Source organism: Typopeltis vanoorti, chromosome 11 (assembly GCF_054136105.1).
Source record: "Typopeltis vanoorti isolate ZY-2024b chromosome 11, IOZ_Tvanoo_1.0, whole genome shotgun sequence".
NCBI classification, from domain to species: domain Eukaryota; kingdom Metazoa; phylum Arthropoda; class Arachnida; order Uropygi; family Thelyphonidae; genus Typopeltis; species Typopeltis vanoorti.
The window spans coordinates 131,703,236-131,731,235 of record NC_143559.1 but is presented as its reverse complement, the minus strand read 5'-3'; the positions used below and the strand labels follow the sequence as shown (position 1 = coordinate 131,731,235).

At 36.6% G+C, this 28,000-nt stretch overlaps 1 protein-coding gene across 3 annotated transcripts in view; it reads right to left on the bottom strand.

Moving 5' to 3' along the window:
* The window catches only part of S6k (Ribosomal protein S6 kinase), a 366,025-nt gene that overhangs the window by 224,593 nt on the left and 113,432 nt on the right, over positions 1-28,000 (bottom strand). For all 3 annotated transcript variants that reach the window (XM_090400916.1, XM_090400917.1, XM_090400918.1), the window contains exon 5: positions 27,515-27,586. In XM_090400916.1, coding sequence (XP_090257042.1) covers positions 27,515-27,586 — 72 coding nt within the window. The remainder of the gene's footprint in view (positions 1-27,514; positions 27,587-28,000) is intronic.

Below are 28,000 nucleotides of genomic sequence, written 5' to 3'. Positions count from 1 at the left end.
GCATTATGGGAAGAATCATTACCCATATCAGTTTTGACTTTATTGAAATAGGTAAGAACTCTCTCCAGTAGGAGCTAAACCCAGAAAGATACTGAGGTTGAAATAATGCAGAAGTCAAACAATTTCCATATAAGTAGCAAAAAGGTGTATTAGCTTCTGACTATTTAAATAATCTTAATCAGAAATGGCTGTAGAAAGTATTTTCACTTGATTGCAAAGTAAATTATGCATGCCAAGAAATAATATTTCTGTTTAATCTTTTATCCAAGCATAAGAAAATTGTTTGCTTACACTTGGATAAAAGATTAAACAAAAATAAATTATATTTGCCAAGAAATTATATTTTTTAACCAATATCAAAAAAAAACCTTTCTTTCGGTGTTGCAGGTGATCAGCATTCATTTTAGAAATTATGGACTTTACAACCGTGTTATAAATAACTCTTAATTTCCTGACGTTTCGATCTTCATATTAAGATCATCATCTGGAGCATACAAATATACAGTACAAGCTGAGTAACATCACACACAGTAAGCTAAAGAAACAATGATTTGGTCACTGGTTATTCTACTGGCATGACCTCTAGTGGAAAAAAAATCAATATCAAAAAACTTTTCTTCAAAACAATCTTCTCTCTCTCTCATGATGCCCTTATAATAAAGGTTGAAATATATTGGAGTTAAATAAATACTATTTATTTATTTTATTTAATTTTTTACATGTATCAACTATTATAAAAATAAAATAAAAGGGTTGAATTTTTGTAATGGTATCTTGGTGCTTTTTTTTTAGAGGTAAAAAGCTATAGGTTTGCATAAAGCATATAGATTATAAAGTCTATATGCTTATTTTTGCCCTTTCACTCCTTTCTAAAGTAATAATATATTCAATTAATTTGAATTCTCCTGCCTTATTAATAATTGCCAATACATCATTGTGAATCCCTAATGAATTTCTTGGCTTATGGCACTCAATTTGTAAAGGTAAGGAAAACTTACATAGTTGCTTTTAAGGCATTAATTATGTTAGATATAAAGAAATTCTCTATGGTTCCCCTTTATGATCTTTTTTTAATACCTTTTTGCAATACATGTTCTTGCAACATCTCTTTATTTTTAAACTTCTTGTTTAGTGCAGGACTATCTCACACAAAATAATATAAAAAGCTTCTCTTTTTTACAACTCCTCCAAGGACCAATACAGCACTTTCACAAAAAACTATTTATCATTTTCACTCTCTTGTATTGAATTATTCTACTGGTTGACAACATATTCAGAGATAACAATCTGACTCTTCTCCTCCTCAACCCTAAAGAAAATCCTGTGTATGCCACTAGGTAAGGATATTCTTTTACAATTTTCCTTTTGCCCTTAAATGTAAAATAGCATCTCAATCTCTGCAGATGATAGTGATAGTATGCTACAGCAACTTTTTCCATGATAAAGCTTTCACTACACACACACACACACACATAAAATACTAAATAAATAAAAATATAAAATATCCCATAACTCTTTTAAACATAAGCTTTAGACTATTCTTCAATGGTAAGTAGAAAGTGAAATTTATCAAATTAGAGACTCCAATGCCAAAAATCTCAATCTGATCTAATTTCTTATAAAAGAAAATTTTGTTACCTAAGTTCAATTTTAATATATCCAGATCTTGAGAGAAGTATTAACATTAATATTAGCTTTCAATCATTGGAATCATTGGTTAGAAGGTCATACAAAATGTGTATAGTATGCCTATCAATGGCACAAGTTTGTTGTGAAAGGGAGGGGGGGGGGGGATTTCTGGGAGAAGAAACGGTTATCTCTATCTGAGGCTGGCATACTCAGATGGAGATGGTACATGAAAATGCTTAGATAGTGTTTCTCATATTCTCATATTCAGATGACTGAATCCCCTTAAAAACTTGAGCACCAATATCAACTGCTGGACTAAGTCCTCTTAATTTACCAAGAAAGGTTACAGTTAACCTCTGGTCTTCTTTGGCATAAACCAGAGAATAGGTCCACTGCAAATCTTTTCAAAACTAGCTGAACAAACTTAGCCAAAATTCACTGGAAACATTACTTAGCTGAAACGAAACTTCTATAGGAACTTTTTCCTCGATGGTAAATCTCTTTAAGCACTGTCCAAATAAGTTTCGATGTGCATAATAATAATTGGATTTTGCCTCTGATTTCAGTTACTTAAAAGAAAGCTTTACATAATATCATATATAAAACAAGGAATAGCTAAGACATGATGATGATGTATCCATGGTTTGTTTGGCCAAGTGTGAAAGAAGATGCAAAATGTGTCTTAGAATATATGGGGGTCTGGAAATTTCTAATAAACACCTTGAAAAAAACAAAAACAACAACAACAAAAAAAAAAATGATATTAAAGCAACTGATATGACTACAAGAAAGAACATATCTTAAAACCCTTTAATCCCCATGTTTCATCAAATTGTAATAATTTGTTCTTTTCTTTTAGTATATATAAGAAGACAAAAAATTAATTAATTTTTGTTCTAGGTGTTTATCAGAACTTTTCACCACCCCATCCCCATGTATATCAAAGGCATCCAATTGAATTAATAAAGAACAAGGATTAACAAACACGATTCACTAAAGACTCACCAATACTTCCATAATGCTTTGTATTATCCATCTCAAAAGAAAGGCACAGCTACACATAAAAAAAATTGACAGTATTGTTTGTGATAAGACTATGAAAAAGAGAGAATTCCAATATTCAGGACATGAAAGGCAATCAGGACAACGAGAAAGAAGCTTTGACAATACAACAGTTCCTACATTTACTAAGGAGGATAACTCCCATATAAATGTCTGAACGTGTTTCCACACATTAAATGAGCTGAAGTCAAATGACATCAATGCAGCCTTCGCAAAGACAGCCAAAAAAACCACTGCATCATATGACGAAGAAAAAACCTGAAGACTACAAGAAATACCCTTCATGGGGAAAACTGTAATACAAACAATGAGAAGTCAGGTTTAGCTTATCGCAGTGAGAATGAAACAATGTGAAGTGACTGAAAACACAAATGTCTTACACATCATATAAGTTTTAATGAAAGTAACTTTTAAGAATAAGTGGAAATGATTTGCACCCTCTCATAATAGAAATGAGGGAATGACTAAGCCATGACTAAGGCAGTACTAATTCCAAATGCAGAGATATGGTCTAATACACAATAATCTGTATACACAAGACTCAATACGTGTTCAATTACTTTACTTAAAACTAAGAAAAATAACCCTCAACTTCACAACCTTTATATCAAGATTGATCAGGAATGCATATATATATGAATTAAAACACAAGATATATAACAGTACATATAAGTAAGCTAGGGCATAACTGCTCTGTTAACCATTTACACTAGTTTGACCTCTACTGGGAAAAAGAAAGAGGGGCAGGGTAAAATTTTAATTTTTTTTTTAAAAGTAAATTAAAAAATTATAATAAAAATTATTCTTAAGCCACCTGAACAAACATCACAACACATCCAATTTACTAGCAAGAATAACTCTCTTTCATTTCTATGAAATTATATATTTAGTTTAATCCTTTACCCAAGTGTAAGCAAACAAAGTCTGCACCTGAAATATCTTCAGGACTGGGACAACTTATGGCAAAGGTGGACTGAGTTCTCATCACTTTCCTTAGTATCCCATAATGCAAAGCACATCTTGCGGACATGTATAATGCTATACATTATGGGAAGGGTCACTACCCAGACCGATTTTGACCTTTATTGAAGTCTCTTCAGTGGGAGCCAGACCCAGAGGTGATACCAAGGTTGAAGCAATGCAGAAGTCATATTTCCATATGCCAGAAAGATGTTGTAAGTTTTTTCCCACTTGGTTAGACTATAATAAATTTAGTTTAATCCTTTAACCAAGTGTAAGCAAACAAAGTTTGCGCCTGAAGTATCTTCAGGACTGAGGCAACTCGTGGTAAAGGTGGACCAAGCTGAGACAAGGAGTGATGAGAGCTTGGTCCACCTTTACCACGAGTTGCCTCAGTCCTGAAGATACTTCAGGCGCAAACTTTGTTTGCTTGCACTTGGATAAAGGATTAAACTAAATTTATTATAGTCTAACCAAGTGGGAAAAAACTTCCAACATCTTTCTCTAAATCCAGAGTAATTTAATAATAAGGTGGTACACCTTTTAGCAACTCATACAGGTAAATATGCTTCTCTATTGCTTCTGCCTTAGTATCATCACTTCTGGGTCTGGCTCCCACTGATGAGACCTCAATAAAGGTCAAAACCAGACTGGATAGTGGTCCTTCCCTTAATGCATATCATTATACATGTCCGCAATGAGATGTGCTTTGCATTATGGGAGATACTGAGACAAGTAAAGGTAGACCAAGTGAGAGCTTGGTCCACCTTTACCACGAGTTGCCTCAGTCCTGAAGATACTTCGGTTGCAAACTTTGTTTGCCTACACTTGCATAAAGGATTAAACTAAATTTATGCTAGACTTTATTAATAAAAATCTCTTGATGAGAGAAAGATGTAGACAGTTTTTTACCTTGGGTTTATTATACATTAAAGATACCAAGAAATTATATACTTGATTAAAACCAAGTATATAATTTCTTGGTATCTTTAACATATAATAAACCCAAAGTAAAAAACTTTCTACATGCTTATGTGTATATTGTAATGTAGTTTGTGTTTTAGTTCATATAGACAATATATATATGTGTGTGTGTGTGTGTTCCTGATTATGACCTTGATATAGAGATCAAAACTTATGGGAGTTATTTTTTTTAGTTTTAAATAATTGCTCTAATGTATTTTTTCTCTTTAATTTCTACATAATGAATGATGACCACTGTGTAACTATGAGAGAAAGAACTGTTTTGGATGTCCATAATTTCAAGTTTCAAATACAGGTGAGATGTGTTGTTTGATTTGTTTGTTATTTTTTTCTAACTGCACATAGTTTGCTATACATTAATTAATATGTATTTCTTAAAATAGTCAACACACACTAACAAAACAACTTGTTTCTAAGAAAAGATATTGCAATAAAGAAGTTTATTATAATAAAATGCCAAATTTCATTATGAAAAAATGCAGTAAGAACTACTCACAGTTTAACTCAAATCTTAACAAATATATTTTCTTTTAGTATTCATCTCTTGTACTTCAATGCAATGTTCCCTATGAAGATAGATTGAGGATGTGTGGATTGAAGTCAGTTGATAGGAAAAAGAGGGGATATGATAGAAACATTTAAGTTGCTTAAAGAGCTTTACAGGACTGAAGCAAAGGAAATGTTTCAGCACTTGGCTGAAGGGACCAGAACAAGGCGGGGGGAGGTGGAGCGTCATCCCTGGAAGTTTAACAAAGGTGTGATTAGTAGGGATGCAGGACTAGAGTATTTCCTTGGAGAGTTGTGAACAAGTGGAATGGGCTGACAGAGTCAGTTATGAGTGCTCTGTCTGTTAATGAGTTAAAGGAGAAGTATGATAGATTGTGTGGATAGTTTGGGTCTCCCGCAATGAGTCTTCGAGCTCCATAGAGATGCCCATACAAGTTTTGGAAATAATATTTGGAAATATGATAAAGTTTTGGAAAAAACCATCATTCAATGAGAGGACAATGAAGATCTCAAAAAATGTTCAGTCTAATAGATAGACCACAATCAGTCAGATGGCAATGCAATACAACAGTGTTTAGTCAAGGAGCAGATTGAAAAACATAATGCATCATACTCTGTTAGATTGGAGAGGAAGAGATATAGCAAGAGACAACTTCACTGAATTCTATTCTTGTCATCTAAAAATGAGCAGCAATGTAGATATAGGAATGACAACACATGACATTTCTCTTATCAGGCACTGTTTCACACTGACGTGGAAAATAAGTGGCTGGTGTCATGAACCCAGTTCCAAATGTCCCACACCGGGGGGGAGCAACTAGTATAAATCAATAAATCCTTAATGCAGATAGCAAATGCAGGAGTGTTTATTTGGTCCTTGATACCAGTGGGGCAATGTCTGAATTGCCCAGCCAACCTGAAAACTGCTGGCTAATCAGGTATACCACTTCAATTCATCCACAGCAGGATAACATACTAATCACAGGCCATTCTGGAATGATTTCGAACACTGCATAACTTACCATACTTCACCTGCACTAGATCACAATCCAATTACACATCTGTAGAATGCAGCTCCCTTTCACAGAAACAAGCTTGTGAAAGGGAGCTGCAACAAATGTATGGCATAAACAGATTCCCACCTATCTTGTATCATCTCTTCAAGCTGTCATACTCCATCTGGCATCTATTCAACCTGCTTGGAAGCACATTTTTTATCAAGCATGTTCCCAAAAAGGGAGAAAATATGCTCTTCTATTTCCTATACTCACAGAAATAATTTTATTATTATATTATGGGCAACTCCAGGGAGTCCTTACTCATCGAGGGAGGCCCTAAACATCATGTTCACACAACTACACGATCACAGTATCTATCATACCTTGCCCTGAACTCACTCACTGTCATAGCACCCACAACAGACTCTGGCAGGTTATTCCACTCATTTACCACTCTCAGAGTAAAGAACCCAGCTCTAACACCCTTGCCCAGCTTCCATAGGTGTCCCCTAGTTCTCCCACCACCAGTCCTGATCTCAAAAATATCCTCTGAATTAATCCTATAGAAACACTTCAGCAATTTGAATGTCTCAATCATATCTCCCCTTTTCCGCCTATCAACTAATTTCTGCAACCCACAAATCTTCAACCTGTTCTCATAAGGTTCATTCCATAGACCTGCTATCATCTTGGTCACTCGTCTCTGGATCCTCTCCACCTCCTCCCCATCAAGAAGAAACCCAGGTGACCAAATCTGGGCACAGTAGTTGAGATGAGGTCTTATCAAGGCTCAGTACAGAGGTACAATAACTTGCTTGTCTCTGCTCATCAAAGTATTTTTCAACAACCAAGTGAGTTGATGAGCTGATTTAGCCACTTTTGCAATATTCCCCCTAAACTTCATCTCCCTATCCACCAACACTCCCAAGTCCCTGACCTCATCAATCTTCTGGAGTACAGTTCCACCAATGCAATATACTGCTGCTAAGCTTTTCACCCCAAAATGCATAACCTTACATTTTGTCACATTAAATTGACATCCATTCTCCTTAGCCCAGAACTCCAATCTATCCAAATCGTCCTGCAAGATTTTGACATCTTCTGCATTCACTATTGTCCTACCCAACTTTGCATCACCAGCGAACAAATGAACTCTTCCTCTTAGATCTTTCCTTACATTGTTAATGAACAAATTAAACAGCAGTGGTCCAAGAGCAGAACCCTGCGGCACACCACAGGCCGTCTTTTGGACTCTACTCCTGAATAAACTACTCTCCGATATCTATCCATCAACCCCCACCTATCCATCTCACCAACCCTATATTCATTCCCATATGTTGTAGTTTAGAATTCCATGTGGTACCCTGTCAAATGCCTTGGCCAGGTCCAGCAGTATCACTGTAAACCCATTACCCTTATCCAGTTCAGCCGTCACTGTGTTATAAAACTTGAGCAAGTTACTGAGGTATGATCTACCCTTCACAAAGCCATGCTGTCCCCCGTACAGTATCTCATTTTCATCAATCCATTCCTGTATTTTTCCCTTGACTACTTTCTCCAAGACCTTGACAACAACTCCTGATATGCTGGTCAGTCGGTAATTTGCAACAGTAGTCTTGGATCCTCCTTTATGCAGTGGAACTATTTTCTCCTCTTTCCACACCTTCGGGACTAAACCAGACCCGAGACTCAGATTAAACAACATAGTCAAGGGCACTGACAATTCTTTAGCCGCTTCACGTAAGACCCATGCTGGTATACCATCCAATCCCACAGATGTATTCACATTAAGGTTCTGTAATAGACTATTCACCTCCACTTCATTCATCACAATTCCCATATAAACTAATGGCTCCTTCATTTTTTCGATGTCATCACCTGGATGATATACTCTTGCAAAGTGCTCGCTCAGTAATTCCACTATATCAACTTATTCAGTGACCTCCTTACCATCGTCATTCCTTAAAATCATTCTGATGTGTACAGTTTTTTTTTTTGCTCGCAGCATATTGAAAGAACTGTTTGGGATTCTTTTTAGCTTGCATAGCTAGTTTCCTTTCATAATCCGCTTTTGCTTTTTTTTACCACACTCGTTACCCTTCTGGCATACGCTTTATACCGATCGTGTGCCTGCAAGTCACCTTTCTCTTTAAATTCCCTCCACAGTCGTTTCTTTTTTTTGCAGCTCAAGCTTAATGGTGTTATTCATCCATTTAACCCTTACTTGTTTTACTATTCGGACCCTAGGTATACAATCGGCCATAATCTCCTGTAAATGCTCCTTGACCACTTCCCATGCTCTATCGACATCCAACCCTTGCAGTTTTACATGCCATGGCACTGAACCAAGCAATCTCCTAAGCTTGTCATACTTACCAGCAGGTAATTCCACATATACCCTGTCTTAATCGAAAATTCCACACCTTTAGCCACCTCCCAGGTCAAGACATTATAATCACTCTCACCAATAGGTGGCAACATGGTCATATTCATTACAGTCAAATTCTCAGATGCTATTACCAGGTTAAGCACTCTCGAACCCATAGTATTTTCAATTACATGCTGTCTCAGATAGTTATCCCTTAATAATTGAATAAAATCCAGTTCCTTCCTCACATGTGTCCTCTCCTCCTTCCAATCAATGTTACCATAGTTGAAATCCCCCATAATAATTACCCTCCTTCCACTCATTGCTTCTATTTGCTTATGCATACTATCTCCACCATCTATTCCATCACTCAACTATATATTTTGTTCTGCCAGTCTCAATCTCACACCAAATAGCCTCAAAATGAGCTCTTTTCACTATCCTGCAATACAACTTGAATTCTCCTTGGCTGCAGTTCATCAGCTATCATCAATAACACTCCTCCCCCCATTTTATTCTCTCTATCCCTCCTAAACACACTATAACCTACACATTCTATCCCACTAACTATATCATCTTCCGTCAGCAATGTTTCAATAATGCCAATAACCTGTGGCCAGGAAGAGCCAATCAAGGCCAAAAATTCTTCCTTCTTGTTCCTAATACTCCTGGCATTAGAATACATGAAATGCAGAGGTCCCTTTGTCCCACCCCTATCTTGATGCATTATTCTAACTATCCCATTACGATTTCTTGTCCTTAGTACTGGCTCGGGTACATTATATACATTCTTAAACTCAACTGTCTCACTGATGTCTGCATATCCACTTCACCTCCTCCTTGGTAGGTCTAGTTTCCCTGGTTCTGCACATCCATTTTCACTTCATTCAGCAACACTTTTTACAGTCTCCGCACACCAAATCCATTCAAATGCAGGCCATCCATCTTGTATAAATCCTTTCGCCCATCAAACTCGTTCCACACCACACTGTCTGCATAACCTGTGCATAGTCATTTGCGATTATGGCCCTCCTTCTAAACTCCTCTCTGTCGTACTGCGGCAACAGACTCACCATCCTAACTCTGTCACTCTTTTCTTTCGCTACCTTTAACAATACTTTCAAGTCCTCTCTCATAAAAAATTTATCTCCTTTCAATTCATTCATACCCGCCACAACTATCAATTCTTTCACCCTCTGTTTTTGCGCTCTAATACTCTCACTTACATCCTTAAATTTCACACTCGTAATGATAAAGGTCATCAACAGCCAACTGCTTTGCTACTTGGAGTTTCACCAATTAGTGGTCACTAGTATGCATTCCACCATTCTTGTTTCACAGTAGATCTCCTAGCCAACCTAACTCACCTTTACACGCACACAGAGGTCATGGAAAAGTATGGAGAAACTAAGTGGTTGCTCTTGATATTTCCAGGGCATTTGACTGAGTATGGCACTGTGGTCATCTTATGATATTCTTTTCCTCTGTGAATGGATTGCCAGCATCCCCTCTAGTTGTTCATGGCAGGCCATAGTGGATGGTTTCATTTCCTCGGATTTTCAGAATGTTGGTATATCCCAGAATTCTGCTTTCATCTACACTCTTCCTATTATACATCAATGATCTCTCTCCCTGACATCCTCTAATACACAGCTTTTCTGATGACAGTACTATCCATTCCTCTTGTTCAAAACCCTTTAGTACTCAGGTACTTCACACTTCAAGATCTTCTATAACCAATGGCTTAAACCCTGATCTCCTTGCCATTCTCAAGTGGGATGAGGATAATCTGTTGAATTTTAATACCACTGAAACATAATCCTGTCTAATTTCACAGAAGAAAGACTGTGCCTCACTCTCCTTTGCAATATTCTGATTACCAAACTAGGATCAGTTTCTCTTCTTGGGTTAACTTTTATATGTAACTTATGATGACACAAGCGCATCAGGTCCATATTCTCTTCATCCTTTAAAAAGGTTGGTATTCTTTTTCATACCAAATAGTACTTCTCTCCTGCTCAACTCCTGAAAGCTCAAATCTGCCCAATCTTAGAATACTGTTCCCACATTTGAGGTAGTGCACCTAAGACCTTCCCCTCAGAATGCTCGATTGCATTCTAAGGGGAAGCAATTTAATTAATTGATAATCCCTCTCTCTATGACTCCTCCAATTGCTTTTCCATAAGCACTCTGTTGCTGCACTATGTATTTACTATAAGTATTAACATGGGTGCTTCTCCAATGAACTAGTCACTACCATCCCTCCACTTTTCTCTAATCATGTATGAACACAGATAGCTGCTGGTCAATATATCTGCATACAGTTCAGCTCCAAACTTATCATCATCCACTTTCATTCCTCACATCTCTACTCTTGGAAACAGTCTTCTCCATACTGATTCCCCAATATGATAACCCTCAGGTGTTCAAGAAGAAACACACCGACAAATTTCTTTCTTCATTCTAACTACCTGCGCACATGTAGCTGTCATTGATCTTGGGGCCTCATGTGTGTGTATTTATATATATATATATATATATATATATATATATATATATATATATATTTCTCAGTTTTCCTTTTTCTTTTTTTTTCAGTCCTTACTTTTTATTCTTTAGTCTTTGATACTATTCCTTATTTTCTATACAGTTACAGCTATAAATTTACTATGACAAATTTACTACTGAATTCTTTCTCTTATTGATCTGATTAATTATTCACATCACATTTAAAAGAAGCATAAATGGCTATTTTTTTTTTTTAATATTTTTTTTTAAACAGAAGTGGAATTTTACTCGAGTCAACTGGAACATCACCAAACTGGTTCGAATTTCTGTGGGATCAGCATAATGAATGCAATTGATGGTTTTAATAGTAAATGGTAAAATTAATTATATGTTCCATTTTTGTTTGTTTGTTTGACTGAAATTCAGAGATATATAAACATACAAAAATATTTTTCAACATATATTCACACAATTAGTGAAATGCAGTTACAGATACTTGTCAAGAAAAGAATTATATGAGACCAGCCATTATTCAATGATGGGTAAACATGGCTGCACTAAAAAGATATACAAATGATGGTAAGATTACATGAACAACTATCCTAAAGGATGAATATAATACTTCATCATCATCATCAAATTCCTCCCATGTACCATCAAGGGGTGTACAGGATATGACAGTACTACATGAAAAATTTACATCATTACTAACTTCCTATCTACAATTTTCCTCCAAATCAGTCTGTTACTTGTCAAGACTCCAACATTATCAGATCTCATATTTCTATCATCTAAGGCACTTTGTACCGTATCAATCCACCTATATCTTGGTCTTCCTCTGGGTCGTTTTCCTGCTAACCTGGCAGAGAACACTTGTTTTGCTAATCTTTCCTCTCCCATTCTATTTAAGTGACCATACCACCTGAGATTAGCTCTGCTAACGCATTCCTGGATGCTGACAATGTCAACTTCTTTCCTAATATCCTCATTTTTAATATGATATTGCCATTGATGCCATCTGTTCATGCCTCTAATCTTTCTCAGGACTCTCATATCTGCGGTCTCTAGTCTTTGGTCAAGTGTTTTACTTCTGACCCAGCTCTCAGATCCATAAGTTAAAACTGGTTTGAACACTCTCTTGTATACAGCTAATTTAGTGTTCTGACTAATTTCTCTCTTATTCCATATGAATTTAATGAATTTATTCAATTGACTTCCCACCATACCAGCTTTGCTGATTCTGTTGTCTATTTCTATATTTAATTTACCATCTTCAGTAAAAATCGTGCCTAAGTAGCTGAAATGTTTTACTTGTTCCACAGGTTCTCCATTCACAACACAGTTGACATTTTCAATGATTCTGCCTATTTTCATTGTCTTTGTCTTTTTATTGCTGACCTTCATACCATATCTATTACAACAGCTATTCAATTTAGTCAGAGAATCTTGCAGACTTGTAGCGGATTTATTTAGAAGTATAACATCATCTGCATAAAGCAAAGAGCTGACATTAACATCTCCAATTTTGATATCAGGTTTAATACCACTTTCCTTCATAATGTAATCCATGTAGATAATGAATAACAGAGGGGATAATGTACATCCTTGTCTCACACCAGATTTAACATTAAACCATCTTCCTGTACTTCCTTCAATTCTAACTGCTGACTTACAACTCAAATAAAGACTAAGTATTGCTTGATATAATGCCCCACTGACACCATATAACTGCAGCGTATTGAATAGCTTCTCTCTCGGCACCTTGTCATATCCTTTTCCAAATCGAGAAAACTTAAATACACATCTTTGTTATATTCCCATGCTTTCTCGACTATTTGTCGTAAAGTGAAGATCTGATCCTGACAGCCTCTATTTGGCCTGAATCCAGCTTGTTCGTCACCAAGCTTTTCTTCCACAATTCTTCTCAACCGTTTCTCAAGTATACTTGCATAGATCTTGCCAGGAACACTCAGTAGGGAAATACCTCTGTAATTCTCACATTCAGTTTTATTTCCCTTTTTATATATGGGTACTATGAGAGCTCTACTCCAGTCATCGGGAATTCGTCCCTCAGTCCAGGCTTTCTGAACTATGCAGTGCAGTCACTGTAAGACTTTTATACCACCATACTTCAGCATTTCTGGTCGAATATCATCTACTCCTGCTGCCTTTCCAATTTTCAAGCCTTTGATGGCTTTTTCTACTTCAAGTATGGATATGTATTCCTGACTGCATGCCTGGTCAGTGTTTTTTTATCACTGTGCTGTCATCACTGCTTGTTTCATTTAGCAGTTTTTCAAAGTAATTACTCAATACTTCAAGGATATCTTTTTCTACTGTTTTAATGTCACCTTTATCATCTCTAACTCCTTTTACAGCACTCTTTCCTCCATTCCTAAGCTTCTTCAACAACCTCCAGAATATTTTTGCCACCTTCTTGATATTTATTTTCTATATTCTTGCCAAAGTACTCCCATGACTTTTGTTTAGCTAGTTTTACACACTGTTTAGCTTTCTTACATTTGTCTCTGTATTCTGTAAGAGTAAAAGCTGACTTATTTGCCAGGAACTTTTGATATGCTTTCTTCTTTTCCTTCACTGCCGCTTTAACTTCCTGTGTCCACCAGGGAGTTCTGATTTTTTTTATCCTTGCACACAACCTCACCACATGCCTCTCTGGCAGAATATAGTGATCACTTCCAATTTCAAATCCTCTGTACACTCTGGTGTCCTGCACCAGGGAGAAAACATCACTATCAACAATAACATAGTCAATGAGACTTTTCTTATTCCTAGCCTCTTCTCTTCATGTGAATTTGTGCACTTTATGTTGGAACATGGTGTTAGTTATAACCAGTCCACGTCCTGAGCAGAAATCCAACAGATATTTGCCATTATTATTAGCTTTGCTCTTTTCTCCAAATTTTCCCAAAATATTTTTGTATGTCTCACAATCATTTGCTACTCTGCTATTTAGATCCCCAACAAGGACCAACTTTTCCTTTTTCATTGTGTCAGTTGCTTTTTCTAAAGCCTCAAAAAATTTCTCCACTTCTACCTTAGTAGAATCTTCTGTGGGACCATAGGCACAAATAAGTCTCATTGTCCAGTTTCCCCATTCTCATATTTGCCCACATTACTCTACTGTAGACTGCCTGCCATTCAAGAAGATTAGCCTTGTATTTTGTGTTGAATACTATGGCTACTCCTTCTTTTCCTTGATTGTCATTGCCTGAATATAACATTTTGTATTTATTGCTCAGAAAGATCTCACCAGTTTTGGTCTTTTTTGTTTCAGTCACCCCTATTATGTCGATCTGGTACTTATCTAATTCCTCAGCTAGCTCCATTTCTTTGCCATTCAGGCTTCTTATGTTGATAGTACCGATCTTTAACTCTGGTGATGTTGAGTTGGGGTTTGTTTTCAGATTTGTTCCAGTAGCTGACTTTTCACTGTTCGCCCTGGTTCCCTGGCAAAAATAACGGGGGCCTTGTTTAACCGGGCGACGACCCAGCCGGCATGAAATTTTGTCATGTTGTACCATCATTTTTTATTTTGGTTTAACCAATAAGAATACAATTTGGTCGGCTAAATCCTAAATTGCCAGCCCATCCTCGTTCGTTCAGTATCAAAGTAGATACTCAACAGGGTGCACCACGAGAAGGTGAGGATTGGACATTAGGTCAGAAGCCCTGGTCGGTTCTCCGCATTCCTTTAAAGGCTATGTGGAGGTCTCCTCTCAGTTATACAGCTTTAACCCTTAAGCACCCTGAATATAATACTTGACCAATTATATTCTTGATTTCATTAATATTTTATCCTAATATAAGCAAAGAAAAGTCTGCATGTGCTTTTATAGAAAGCAGTTGGTTTCACGTCAAATATATTTCTATGTATTCCATGAGGACATGATGAGGATGTAGAGGACATTCTTCACAGGTATGTATGATGCTCATATGGCAAATTGCTTTGCAAACAAGTTTCAATCTTTACTGATGTTTTACCAGTGGGAACTAGTCCAGTGAAGATATTATTACATGGCAATCCCCATGGAGCACAAAGATCAAGCACAGATGGCCCATACTAATTATTACTGACACAATGCCCATCATATTGCCCCTTAAAGTCATTTGCTGACTAAGCAACCATGACTGCCTCTGTTAAACCTATTTAATTCATTTACTATGCTCCAAGCAAGATATCTAAGGTCCAGGGTGACTCTGATGTTCTCTCTTGTCCAGTCAGTCTTTAGCATGCATCTACCACACCCCTTAGTTTCTGCCTATCAGCTAGAAACTTTGTAACCCAAAACCTTCAGTCTACCCTCAGAGACTGAGCATTCTACAAACTAGTCAATGAGTTGGTCATGTGCTATTGAATCTTCTCCACCATTTCCCCATCCCCAAGATGCCTAGGCAACCAAATCTGTGCATAGTTGTATTGTAATAAGAAAATCTTATAAAAGAGGGATAAGGAAGTTTTTTTAACATTCAAGCGTTCCCAGTGTGTGTTTTTTTTAACATCCGAGAAATCCTTTGAATATTTTGCTAATTTTTACAAAATTTCCTCTGAACATGAACTGTCTGTCCATCATTACCCCTAAATCCCTAGCCTCATCAATTTCTTCCGGTGCAGTTTCATCTATAATACAGATGCCTATAGTTTTTTCATCCCCAAGTGCATAACTTGATATTTTGACACACTGAATTGGCACCTACCATCCTTTGAATAAATAACCAATCTATTTAGATCATCATGTTTATTAACTATTGCTCTCCCTTAGCATCAGTAAACAACTGAATATTCCTTCTCAAATCATTCCCAATAACATCAGAGTTGTATAAAGTTAGCAGCCAACTACAAAGACTTGTGGCACTCCATTGTCATCTGCCTTCTTTTTGATTCAACTCCATCTCATACTACTCTCTGATGTCTGTCCATCATAGTATCAGCCACCCTTCTTATCTATGTCCTGGTTTCACATCCATCAGGGTATAGCCATTTCCCTTATCCAACTACTTTGTTGTAGAAAGTGAGTAAATTACTAAGACAAGATCTGTTCTTCTGAAAGCAACGATGTCCTCAGAGCATCATATTCTTATCCACTCATTTTGGAATTTTTCTCTTAACTAAACTGGAAGTTTAGTTAATGCAAGTATTTGAAATTTTCTTTCTGTAATGAAACTATTTTGTCCTCTTTCTACTCCTCTGACACTCTACCAGTGCTGAGACTTAGTCTGGTTAAGGAAACCGCCACTTCTTCACTCTCCCCCCCCCCCTTTGGCTATATTCACAGTGAGATTTCTTAATATCTTAAATACCTCCAAGTTCATCTACTTCTGATCTCTGCCACATCACTGTATTACCACTACCTGGATGATATACACTTGCAAAGTGATCACTCAGTAATTAAACTATTCCTTCTGCTTCTGTCACTTCTATACCATCAGCATTCATTAAAGCTACTCTTTCATAATCATTCTTCCTTTTGCACATTACAAAGTCTTTCTTCCATCAATCCGCTCTAAACATCTAAAAACTTTATACCATTCCTACAAAACTTATGCATTCATGGCATTTCTTTTTAACTTCTTTTTGGATTGATGGACATAAGATTATCTATGATGATCGTCATGAGTTTGTGAAGGGCAGGTCTTATTTTAGCAATATGCTCATGTTTTATGATAAAGTGACAAATGTGTTGGATAAGGGAGAATCATATAGAGTGATATTCTTGGATTTTGCAAAAGTGTTTGATAGATTACCACATGATCAATTGGTAATCTATTGTACAAGCTGCAGAGGACAGTAATAGATAGCATATTGGTTAGATGGATCAGAAATTGCTCTCTGAACAATACCAGCAAGCTGTGTATGATGAAACTGTCTCTCAGAAAAGGAAGGTGACAAGTGGCATGCCTTAGGGTTCTGTTCTTAATCCCCTACTGTTTAACTTATTTGTTAATGATATTTCATGTGGATTGACTGGAGATCTTCAAATGTCTGCTGATGATTCAAAGTTAGGTAGAATTATCAGGAGTAGTACTGATGCTAATTCTCTACTGGAAGATCTGAATAGACTTTTAGTTTGGACAAATGAGTGGGGTTGCAGTTTTAATATTAATAAATGTTATGTGTTACATTTCGGGATACAGAGATATAAGGCTATGTACTGTATTGGTGGAGCTGTACTTCAGGAAGTAGATGAGATTTGGGAACTTGGAGTGATATCGTAGACAGTGGACTGAAGTTCCAAGGGCACATTGTATTGCAAAGACTGCATGTTGTTATCGCTGCTATGATTAAAAGTACATTGACATGAAGGGATAAGGAGGTGGTGGTGCCTCTATATATAAGGCAGTGGTCAGACCACATATGGACTATTGAGCTCAGATTTGGTCACCTGGTTTTCATAGTGATGTGGAAACACTAGAGAGGGTCCCAAGATGAATGACCAAAGTGATTTTAGGACTGTGGAGTGTTGGTTATGAAGAGCATTTGAAGAATGTGGATTACAGAGGTAGGTGGATACAAGGAAAAGAGGAGATATGATAGAGACCTTCAAGTTAGTTGATGGATTAATACAGAAATCTATCAGAATTTTCTATCAATAAATGAATAGTCTATCAGATTAATACAGAAGGAATTATAAAAAGAGTGGATGTTAAGAATGAGAGGTTATTTTTTATTATTATTATTATTATTACGTGACACCTCCAGGGAGTCCAAAGAGTCAAAGGGAGGACAAGTACTCTATATGTCTCCACCACCCAAATCCACCCACTACAACTAACTGCAACTACGTCAACGCCCGCTACCACCACTAGTATTTCCACAGATGATCACAAACATCCATGCCCATGGTGGGATTCGAACCCGCAGCCTTTTGGCTGGAGAGCGGATACACTAACCGCTTGGCCATCCAGGCCGGCAAAGTTGTATAAAGATGTGGTGAAGAAGAATGTGAAGAGTAGATTTTTTGCATGGAGAGTTGGTGAGTGGAATGCACTGCTGGAGAGCAATGTGAATGCAGGTAGTGTAAATAACTTTTAAAGTTCATTATGATAGACATGTTGCTGGTTGAGTGGGCTTCCCATGATGAGTTGGCTGACTCCATGGAAGTTACCAAAATTAATAATAATTGTTATTATACCAAACCGAATCTGTTTTGGTATAAGTTTTTCAGTTATGTATTGATTCATAATCAATTTGATGAACATACAAATATAATTCAGGTTTATATTTGTATGTTCATCAAACCCAGAAGAAGCCACTAGTTAACGTGGTGAAACTAGACAGTTACTAGTTGTATCAAATTCCGACCAATAAAACCAATTTCAGTTATCTTATCTTATCATCATCATCATCATCATCATCATCATCATCAAATTCCTGCCATGTACCCTCAAGGGGTATACAGGATATGATAGTACTACATGAAAAAAATTACATCATCATCATCATCAAATTCCTGCCATGTACCCTCAAGGGGTGTACAGGATATGACAGTACTACATGAAAAAATTACATCATTACTAACTTCCTATCTACAATTTTCCTCCAAATCAGTCTGTTACTTGTCAAGACTCCAACATTATCAGATCTTATATTTCTATCGTCTAAGGCACTTTGTACCGTATCAATCCACCTATATCTTGGTCTTCCTCTGGGTCGTTTTCCTGCCAACCTCGCAGAGAACACTTGTTTTGCTAATCTTTCCTCTCCCATTCTATTTAAGTGACCATACCATCTGAGATTAGCTCTGCTAACACATTCCTGGATGCTGACAATGCCAAGTTCTTTCCTAATATCCTCATTTTTAATATGATATTGCCATTGATGCCATCTGTTCACGCCTCTAATCTTTCTCAGGACTCTCATATCTGCGGTCTCTAGTCTTTGGTCAAGTGTTTTACTTCTGACCCAGCTCTCAGATCCATAAGTTAAAATTGGTTTGAACACAGTCTTGTATACAGCTAATTTAGTGTTCCGACTAATTTCTTTCTTATTCCATATGAATTTATTCAATTGACTTCCCACGATACCAGCTTTGCTGATTCTGTTGTCTATTTCTATATTTAGTTTACCATTTTCAGTAAAAATTGTGCCTAAGTAGCTGAAATGTTTTACTTGTTCCACAGGTTCTCCATTCAAAACACAGTTGACATTTTCAATGATTCTGCCTATTTTCATTGTCTTTGTCTTTTTATTGCTGACCTTCATACCATATCTATTACAACAGCTATTCAGTTTAGTCAGAGAATCTTGCAGACTTGTAGCGGATTTATTTAGAAGTATAACATCATCCGCATAAAGCAAAGAGCTGACATTAACATCTCCAATTTTGATATCAGGTTTAATACCACATTCCTTCATAATGTGATCCATATAGATAATGAATAACAGAGGGGATAATGTACATCCTTGTCTCACACCAGATTTAACATTAAACCATCTTCCTGTACTTCCTTCAATTCTAACTGCTGACTCACAACTCAAATAAAGACTAAGTATTGCTTGATATAATGCCCCATTGACACCATATAACTGCAGCGTATTGAATAGCTTCTCTCTTGGCACCTTGTCATATGCCTTTTCCAAATCGACAAAACTTAAATACAGATCTTTGTTATATTCCCATGCTTTCTCGACTATTTGTCGTAAAGTGAAGATCTGATCCTGACAGCCTCTATTTGGCCTGAATCCAGCTTGTTCTTCACCAAGCTTTTCTTCCACAATTCTTCTCAACCGTTTCTCAAGTATACTTGCATAGATCTTGCCAGGAACACTCAGTAGGGAAATACCTCTGTAATTCTCACATTCAGTTTTATTTCCCTTTTTATATATGGGTACTATGAGAGCTCTACTCCAATCATCGGGAATTTGTCCCTCTGTCCAGGCTTTCTGAACTATGCAGTGCAGCCACTGTAAGACTCTTATACCACCATACTTCAGCATTTCTGGTCGAATATCATCTACTCCTGCTGCCTTTCCACATTTCAAGCCTTTGATGGCTTTTTCTACTTCAAGTATGGATATGTATTTCTGACTGCATGCCTGGTCAGTGTTTTTTATCACTGTGCTGTCATCACTGCTTGTTTCATTTAGCAGTTTTTCAAAGTAATTACTCCATACTTCAAGGATATCTTTTTCTCCTGTTTTCATTTCACCTTTATCATCTCTAATTCCTTTTACAGCACTCTTTCCTCCATTCCTAAGCTTCTTCAACAACCTCCAGAATATTTTACCACCTTCTTGATATTTATTTTCTATATTCTTGCCAAAGTCCTCCCATGACTTTTGTTTAGCTAGTTTTACACACTGTTTAGCTTTCTTACATTTGTCTCTGTATTCTGTAAGAGTAAAAGCTGACTTATTTGCCAGGAACTTTTGATATGCTTTCTTCTTTTCCTTCACTGCCTCTTTAACTTCCTGTGTCCACCAGGGAGTTCTGATTTTTTTATCTTTGCACACAACCTCACCACATGCCTCTCTGGCAGAATCAATCAATGTTTCCTTCAGAGTTTGCCACTGAATCTCCAAGGTTTGATTCCTGTTCTCAAACTCTTTCATTTTCTTTTCAATAATATTTCTGTATTTTAGTCTACAGTTTACATCTAAGAGCTGCTCAACTTTTATTCGCTTTAAAACTTTCTTACATGTTATTCTTTTCAATATGAAATTAAATTTTATCCTGCTCAAGACTAAATAGTGATCACTTCCAATTTCAAATCCTCTGTACACTCTGGTGTCCTGCACCAGGGAGAAAACATCACTATCAACAATAACATAGTCAATGAGACTTTTCTTATTCCTAGCCTCTTCTCTCCATGTGAATTTGTGCACATTTTTATGTTGGAACATGGTGTTAGTAATAACCAGTCCATGTCCTGAGCAGAAATCCAACAGATATTTGCCATTATTATTAGCTTTGCTCTTTTCTCCAAATTTTCCCAAAATATTTTTGTATGTCTCACAATCATTTCCTACTCTACTATTTAGATCCCCAACAAGGACCAACTTTTCCTTTTTCATTGTGTCAGTTGCTTTTTCTAAAGCCTCAAAAAATTCCTCCACTTCTACCTTAGTAGAACCTTCTGTGGGACCATAGGCACAAATAAGTCTCATTGTCCAGTTCCCCATTCTCATATTTGCCCACATTACTCTACTTGAGACTGACTGCCATTCAAGAAGATCAGCCTCGTATTTTGTGTTGAATACTATGGCTACTCCTTCTTTTCCTTGATTGTTATTGCCTGAATATAACATTTTGTATTTATTGCTCAGAAAGATCTCACCAGTTTTGGTCTTTTTTGTTTCAGTCACCCCTATTATGTCGATCTAGTACTTATCTAATTCCTCAGCTAGCTCCATTTCTTTGCCATTCAGGCTTCTTATGTTGATAGTACCGATCTTTAACTCTGGTGATGTTGAGTTGGGGTTTGTTTTCGGATTTGTTCCAGTAGCTGACTTTTCGCTGTTCGCCCTGGTTCCCTGGCGAAAACAACGGGGGCCTTGTTTAACCAGGCGACGCCCCAGCCGGCATGAAATTTTGTCATGTTGTACCATCATTTTTTATTTTGGTTTAACCAATAAGAATACAATTTGGTCGGCTAAATCCCAAATTGCCAGCCCATCCTCGTATACCCAACAGGGTGCACCACGAGAAGGTGAGGATTGGACATTAGGTCAGAAGCCCTGGTCGGTTCTCCGCATTCCTTTAAAGGCTATGTGGAGGTCTCCTCTCAGTTATACAGCTTTGACCCTTGTTATCTTATTTATCTTATTTATTTATCTTATCAGTTATTTATCAGTTATCTTATTTAATTAATTTTGTGGTTGAAAATAACATACTGATCATAGAACAGGTTGCAGCTACAGTGAAACCCTTTCTCATATTGCCCAATGTTGTTTTAGAACTCATGGTATTTGGGTCAAGCAGCATGATGCCATGGTCTCCATTTTAAATAAGTGGTTGAAAAACAAAGGTTGGGAGACTGCAGTTGAACCTCACTATAGGATGACAGCTGGTATTAGAAAGTCCAATTTAATTGCAAAGGATGAAAGAGTTTGGGTTATTGATACACAGATAGTGGGTACTGGACACCCACTTGTTGTCAGTCATAGGAACAAGGTCTCATAATATGGGCAGAATATAGATCTTGCTTGACAGATTGAAGAGGAGTTGGGGGCAGCTCCTCATTTCACTAGTGCTACCATCTCCCTTCGTGATGTATGGTGCAATGAGAGTTACAAAGACTTGACTTCTATAGGCATTACTTCGGCAGACATTAAAATCTTGTCGTTTAAACATTTGCAGGGCACACTGGTGGCTTGGTGTCGTCACCAACAAATGACTTCTAGAATACCTCATACCAGCACGGGATAGATCTTGATATATTTTGGCTTCAGCCTTTCTGAGCTATTGGGGCAAAGGCATCAGCCTTTGCTCTGGTAGACCATAGTATGTAGCACTGCATTTCACTGTGAAGATTTTTTAAATAAAAACCTTGGGACAACTTCTTGAAGACATTTCTTCATAATTCCCCACAAATTCTCAATGGGGATTAAATCTGGTGAGTTTGCCAGCCAAGGAATTACACTGATTTGCCTTTCTTTGAGTCACCTAGTAGTGGTCTTGGAAGTGTGACAAGAAGCTGAATCTTGCTGAAAAACAAAATCGCAATCACATAAATCTTCTGATGCTGGTAACATAAAGTGCTCAAGAATTTCTTGGTACACTTTGGAATTGATTCTTTCACACAATATACATATGAAATAAAAGGTCCCTACCTGGACCCTCTGTGGTCATACAAGCCAATAAAATGACAGAGATTGCAAATCACCAAAAGTTTCATGCATTCTTTATTAAATACATCTTGCTTAAGACACCAAACACATATTCCTTGATGACCATGGAACACACAAAACATAAAATTCATTGCTAAAAAGTACTTTTTTCCAGTCCTCTTTACCCTACAACAGTTTTTACTTACACCATCACACTTGAGCTTCTTTTTGCTTGGAAGTCATAAATGGCTTCATCTTAGACACACGTGATTTAAAACCCGAATTTGTGAAATCGTCTCAACATCGTAGATTTAGAGACTTTCACACCTAGTTCTTGCCACCTGCTGTGAAAATATGTTACACTTCAGAAGCGGTTTATCTTCACGATATTCTTCAATCTCCTCTCATCTCTTGATGTAGTTATAACATTTTGAATGCTATTGCAGCAATTATTTTGAAAACTCTGGTTATTAGAATACTGTCTCAATACTCTACTCACGCTTGCTTGAGAACATTTCAATTCCTCAGCTATAAGCTGTTAAGTTTGGCCTTTTTTGTGTAGGTAGAAACTTCTTAGCTTCTGATATGTCACTTGTTCAATCCATGTTTAGCAAATGATTAACTGAAATCGACACACAAACAATTCCTCACACACGAGTCAGTACCGCAGCTACTGAAATACATGCTTTTCCGATGCTCTCCTCAAAACCAATTGGAAAAATTTGGAATATTCTAATATTTTGAACTATGTTAAAATTATTCTAATTTTGTGAATGTTTTCAAATAACAGTTTTCTTATAATTTATATTACATTTTTATGTGTTTATATGGTTATATAATCTATAAAGTACAGAGATTTCGATGATGGTAATTCATATAAATTAATTGTTTTGTATGCAATAAATTAGAATTGCAATTCATTCAAAACATTTTCTTTGATTATTGCAATTTTTTGATTCGGAGGTGTATAAAGGAATGATATCTAGAAGAAACCTCACTGAAAGAGCCTGTTATGTGTCACTTTCATCTCCAACTCTTAGTAATCTTGTGAGCAAAGGGTGCTCCATCTCACTCAATCCTTTCTTTTCTTTCAGCAGTTGTAAATTATTCTTCTTCCCTTCATGTATTAGGCTTAGTGGCCTGTTACAGAGCTATCCTTAGCTCTTCTAAGCCATATTCATCCCGAGGATAAGGTAGCTAGTCCTATGCCTCTGGTGCGTCCTATGTCTGTAGATGCATGTGTTCACAGGGTCAGTTTGCCTGCTTGTGGGAAGGAAAAACCCTGATGTCCTCACCCAAGAACGGCTAATTTGGCTATGTCTGAGAAAGATCCTTAAAGCTCCTCATGTCGCCAACAGGAATCAAACCGAGGACACTCCTTTCCCACGCACATGGTTGCGAAGCCCATAGCCACTCGGCTAATCACACAGACAGTTGTAAATTCAAGTTGGTAAATTCCTTTATGTTGTCCATCCAACTCTACTGTCTTCTGCTCCATCTCATTTCTTCAGCTTTCCCCACATAGCTGCCTTTTCCAATGATTCACCTGCTTGTACCATGCCTAGTCAAATTACTGCACCAATCTTTAAAAGGTACCTGTAACATGATTATAAATAATAAATTGCACGATAACGATAGTAATTAACTTTAATGAAATGAAAGTACAGATATTTCATACTGAAAATAACAGTACATCATCAGTGTATAGAAACAAGCAATCAAAGAAACCAGATTACAAAGTACATACAGCAGTCAGTGGTTTACCAATTAAAACTGTTGCCACATGCTAGAAATTAGTATTAATGAATAATGTTATTAAACAACTATTTTTGATGGTTACATAACATAAGAATTCCCCAAACTTTTGAGGAGAGAGAGAGAGAGAGAAAATCGTTCAGATTCAGATCTGGCCGATGTAAAAGGACTTCGCAACTTTCTTTGAAAAGCCGTTCATATTTAAACCTGCATCTATGGAGAAGTTGAGCTTTATCCCACTGAATATTGTGTTCAGTGTCAATACTATGTTGTGCCAGAGAAGACTTTTGAGGTTTCATGTATTCGATATAATATTGATGTGTTTTAATTCTTTTTTCTACAGAACGGCCTGTTTGTCCAAAGTATGTTAGATTACATTCACACGCTATCTGGTAAATGCCAGCTAATGATAGAGGTGCCAGTTTGTCTTTTGTAGATGGCAACAGATTAGAAATTTTGTTGATCAGAAAATGTGTGGGAATGAGATGATACTTCTTCAAAATTCTACCAATCGGTTCCTAGATAAAACCCTACAAAAATGCAAATCAAACAATAAATAAGCTGCTTGATGAAGTTGTTAGCTGGGATCAAAATAGTGTGGACAAGTTGTGCACTCATTTTGGAAGAACTTCTCGTTTATATGGCCTCCCAAAACTTCATAAAGAAGGTTATCTAGTAAGATCCACTGTCAACTGTATTGACTCCCCCACCTATAGAATTGCTAAATTTCTGTCACGTTTATTAATTGCTAACACTGGACAATTCAAGAATGTGTGGATTGTCCAGTGTAAGCAGTTAATGTGTGGAATTCAAGAATTTCACACATTTTCTTGAAAAAAAAATCAAGGATATTCAAATACAAGAGTCAGATCTGTTAGTCAGCTTTGACATTGTTTCCCTTTTTACCAACATTCATTATCTGACACTTAATTTACTATATGATGATTATCCTCCTGATATTGCAAAGATTTTTGAATTTGTTATACAATGAGGATATTTCAGCTGGAAAAACAAGATCTATAGACAAGTTGAAGGTACTGCCAGGGTAGCCCTCTGTGTCCACCTTTGGCAAACTATTTTTTGAACCATTCAGAAGCTACTTTGTTCTCATCCATTCATCCCCAACCCTCTCATTGGTTTCATTATGTTGATGATGTCTTTGCTATTTGGCCTCATTCTGAAAATGAACTTACCACTTTCCTACAACATATCAATAGCCTTCACCCACACATTCAGTTCACCATGGAAAAAGAAAAGGCTAGTAGTTTACCACACTTGGACATCCATTTAACACGCACAACCTCTAGTAATTTATCAACCAATGTTTATCAAAAACCTATCCTTTACTGGCGGATACATCCATCAAAAGTCTGCTCATCACACCTCTCAAACAATTGGTGTTATCAAGTCCTTAATTAATAGAGCACGTAAGGTGGGCTCCTCTCCCTCAAGCTTGCAACAAGAACATCTCATTATCAAAAAAAGTTAATGGAATTTAATGGTTACAACCCTAACCAAATCCAGCAAATAATGAACTCCTATGTTCCAACACCTCAGGATTCTTCAACAGTCCACAGGGTTCCAATCCCTTATATTTCTGGCATCTCGGAAGTGATTGATAAAATTTTGAAGAAGTATCATCTCATTCCCACATATTTTCTGATAAACAAAATTTCTCATCTGTTGCCATTTAAAAAAGACAAACTGGCACCTCCATCATTAGCTCGCGTTTACCAGATACTGTGTGAATGTAATCTAACATACTTTGGACAAACAAGGCCATTCTGTAGAGAAAAGAATTAAAGAACATCAATATTAATATCGAATACATGAAACCTCAAAAGTCTGGTCTGACACAACATAGTATTGACACTAAACACAACATCCAGTGGGATAAATCTCATCATCTACATTTTAAATGTGAACACCTTTTCAAAAAAAAAGTTGTGAAGCCCTTTTACATCGGCCAAATCTAAACGATTGTCTCCCCCTACCCCCACCGACCAAAGATTTGGGAGATTCTTATCTTATGTAACCATCAAAAATAGTTGTTTAATAATATTTTTAATAATATTTATTAATACTAATTTCTAGCACACAGAAACAGTTTTAATTGGCAAACCACTGACTACCATATGCACTTTGTAATCCAGTTCCTTTAATTGCTCGTTTCTACACACCTGATGATGTAATGTTATTTTCAGTACGAAATATCTGTACTTTCATTTCATTAAAGTTAATTACTGTGGTTATTGTGTAATTTATTATTCAAATTACTACATGCTAAAGGATATTTGATATTATGCTAGTTATTCATACAAACTTTAATGCATGCTCAACTTTACAGCACAAATTGTGCAATAGTCACTACACATTTCCCACTCTTCACTTCACAGTAATATATATATATATATATAATATGTTTAAGATACCAAGCAATTTAATAAGCTAGGTTTTAATCCTTTTTCTCAAGTAAGCAAACAGACAAGTCAGTTAAGTCTGTGCCTGCGCATAGTGCAAGTCTGAGGCAACTCATGGTAAAGGTGGAGTAAGCTCTGAACACTTTCCTTAGTATTTTCCCCTAATGCAAAGCACATCCCCTTGCGGAGATGTATGATGCTATGCATTAAAGGCAAGGGTGTCACTACCCAGACCGGTTTTGACCTTTAATGCATAGCATCATACATCTCTGCAAGGGGATGTGCTTTGCATTAGGGGAAAGTACTAAAGAAAGTGATCAGTGCTTACTCCACCTTTACCACGAGTTGCCTCAGACTTGCACTATGCGCAGGCACAGACTTGACTGTTTGCTTACTTGAGAAAAAGGATTAAAACCAAGCTAATAAAATTGCTTGGTATCTTAAACATAGTATATACCCAAGATAAAAAACTTTCTACATATATATAATATATATATATTATTGCTGTTATAAACTATCAAAATAAACTTACTTTTACTGCTTCTAAGATATTTCTTTCAGCTTTAGTATGGGCTGTATCTTTCTGATTCCTTACAATAGTTGCCTAAGTAGAAATTAAATAAATGTAATAATTAAATAAAACTGTTTTGTTGATTAACATAAAAATCAGAATCACCATCAGCAAATTCCTGATCTCTATTCTCAAGGAGGTGTACAGAACATTATGAGAGAATTACTAAAAAGTCTACATCATTACTAACTTCCTATTAATAATTTTTATCCAAATTAATCTGTAATCTATCAAGACTCCAATATTGTTAGATCATGCATTTTTTCTAAGGCACTTCATATTGTATCAATCCACCTACTTGGTCTTCCTCTGAATCTTTTTCATGCAATTCTGGCAAAAATATACTTGTTTTACTAACCTCTCCTTTCTCATTCAGTTTAAGTGACCATATTACTTAAGAATAGCTCTGCTAACATATTCCTGAATGCGAACCATGTTAGCATTCCT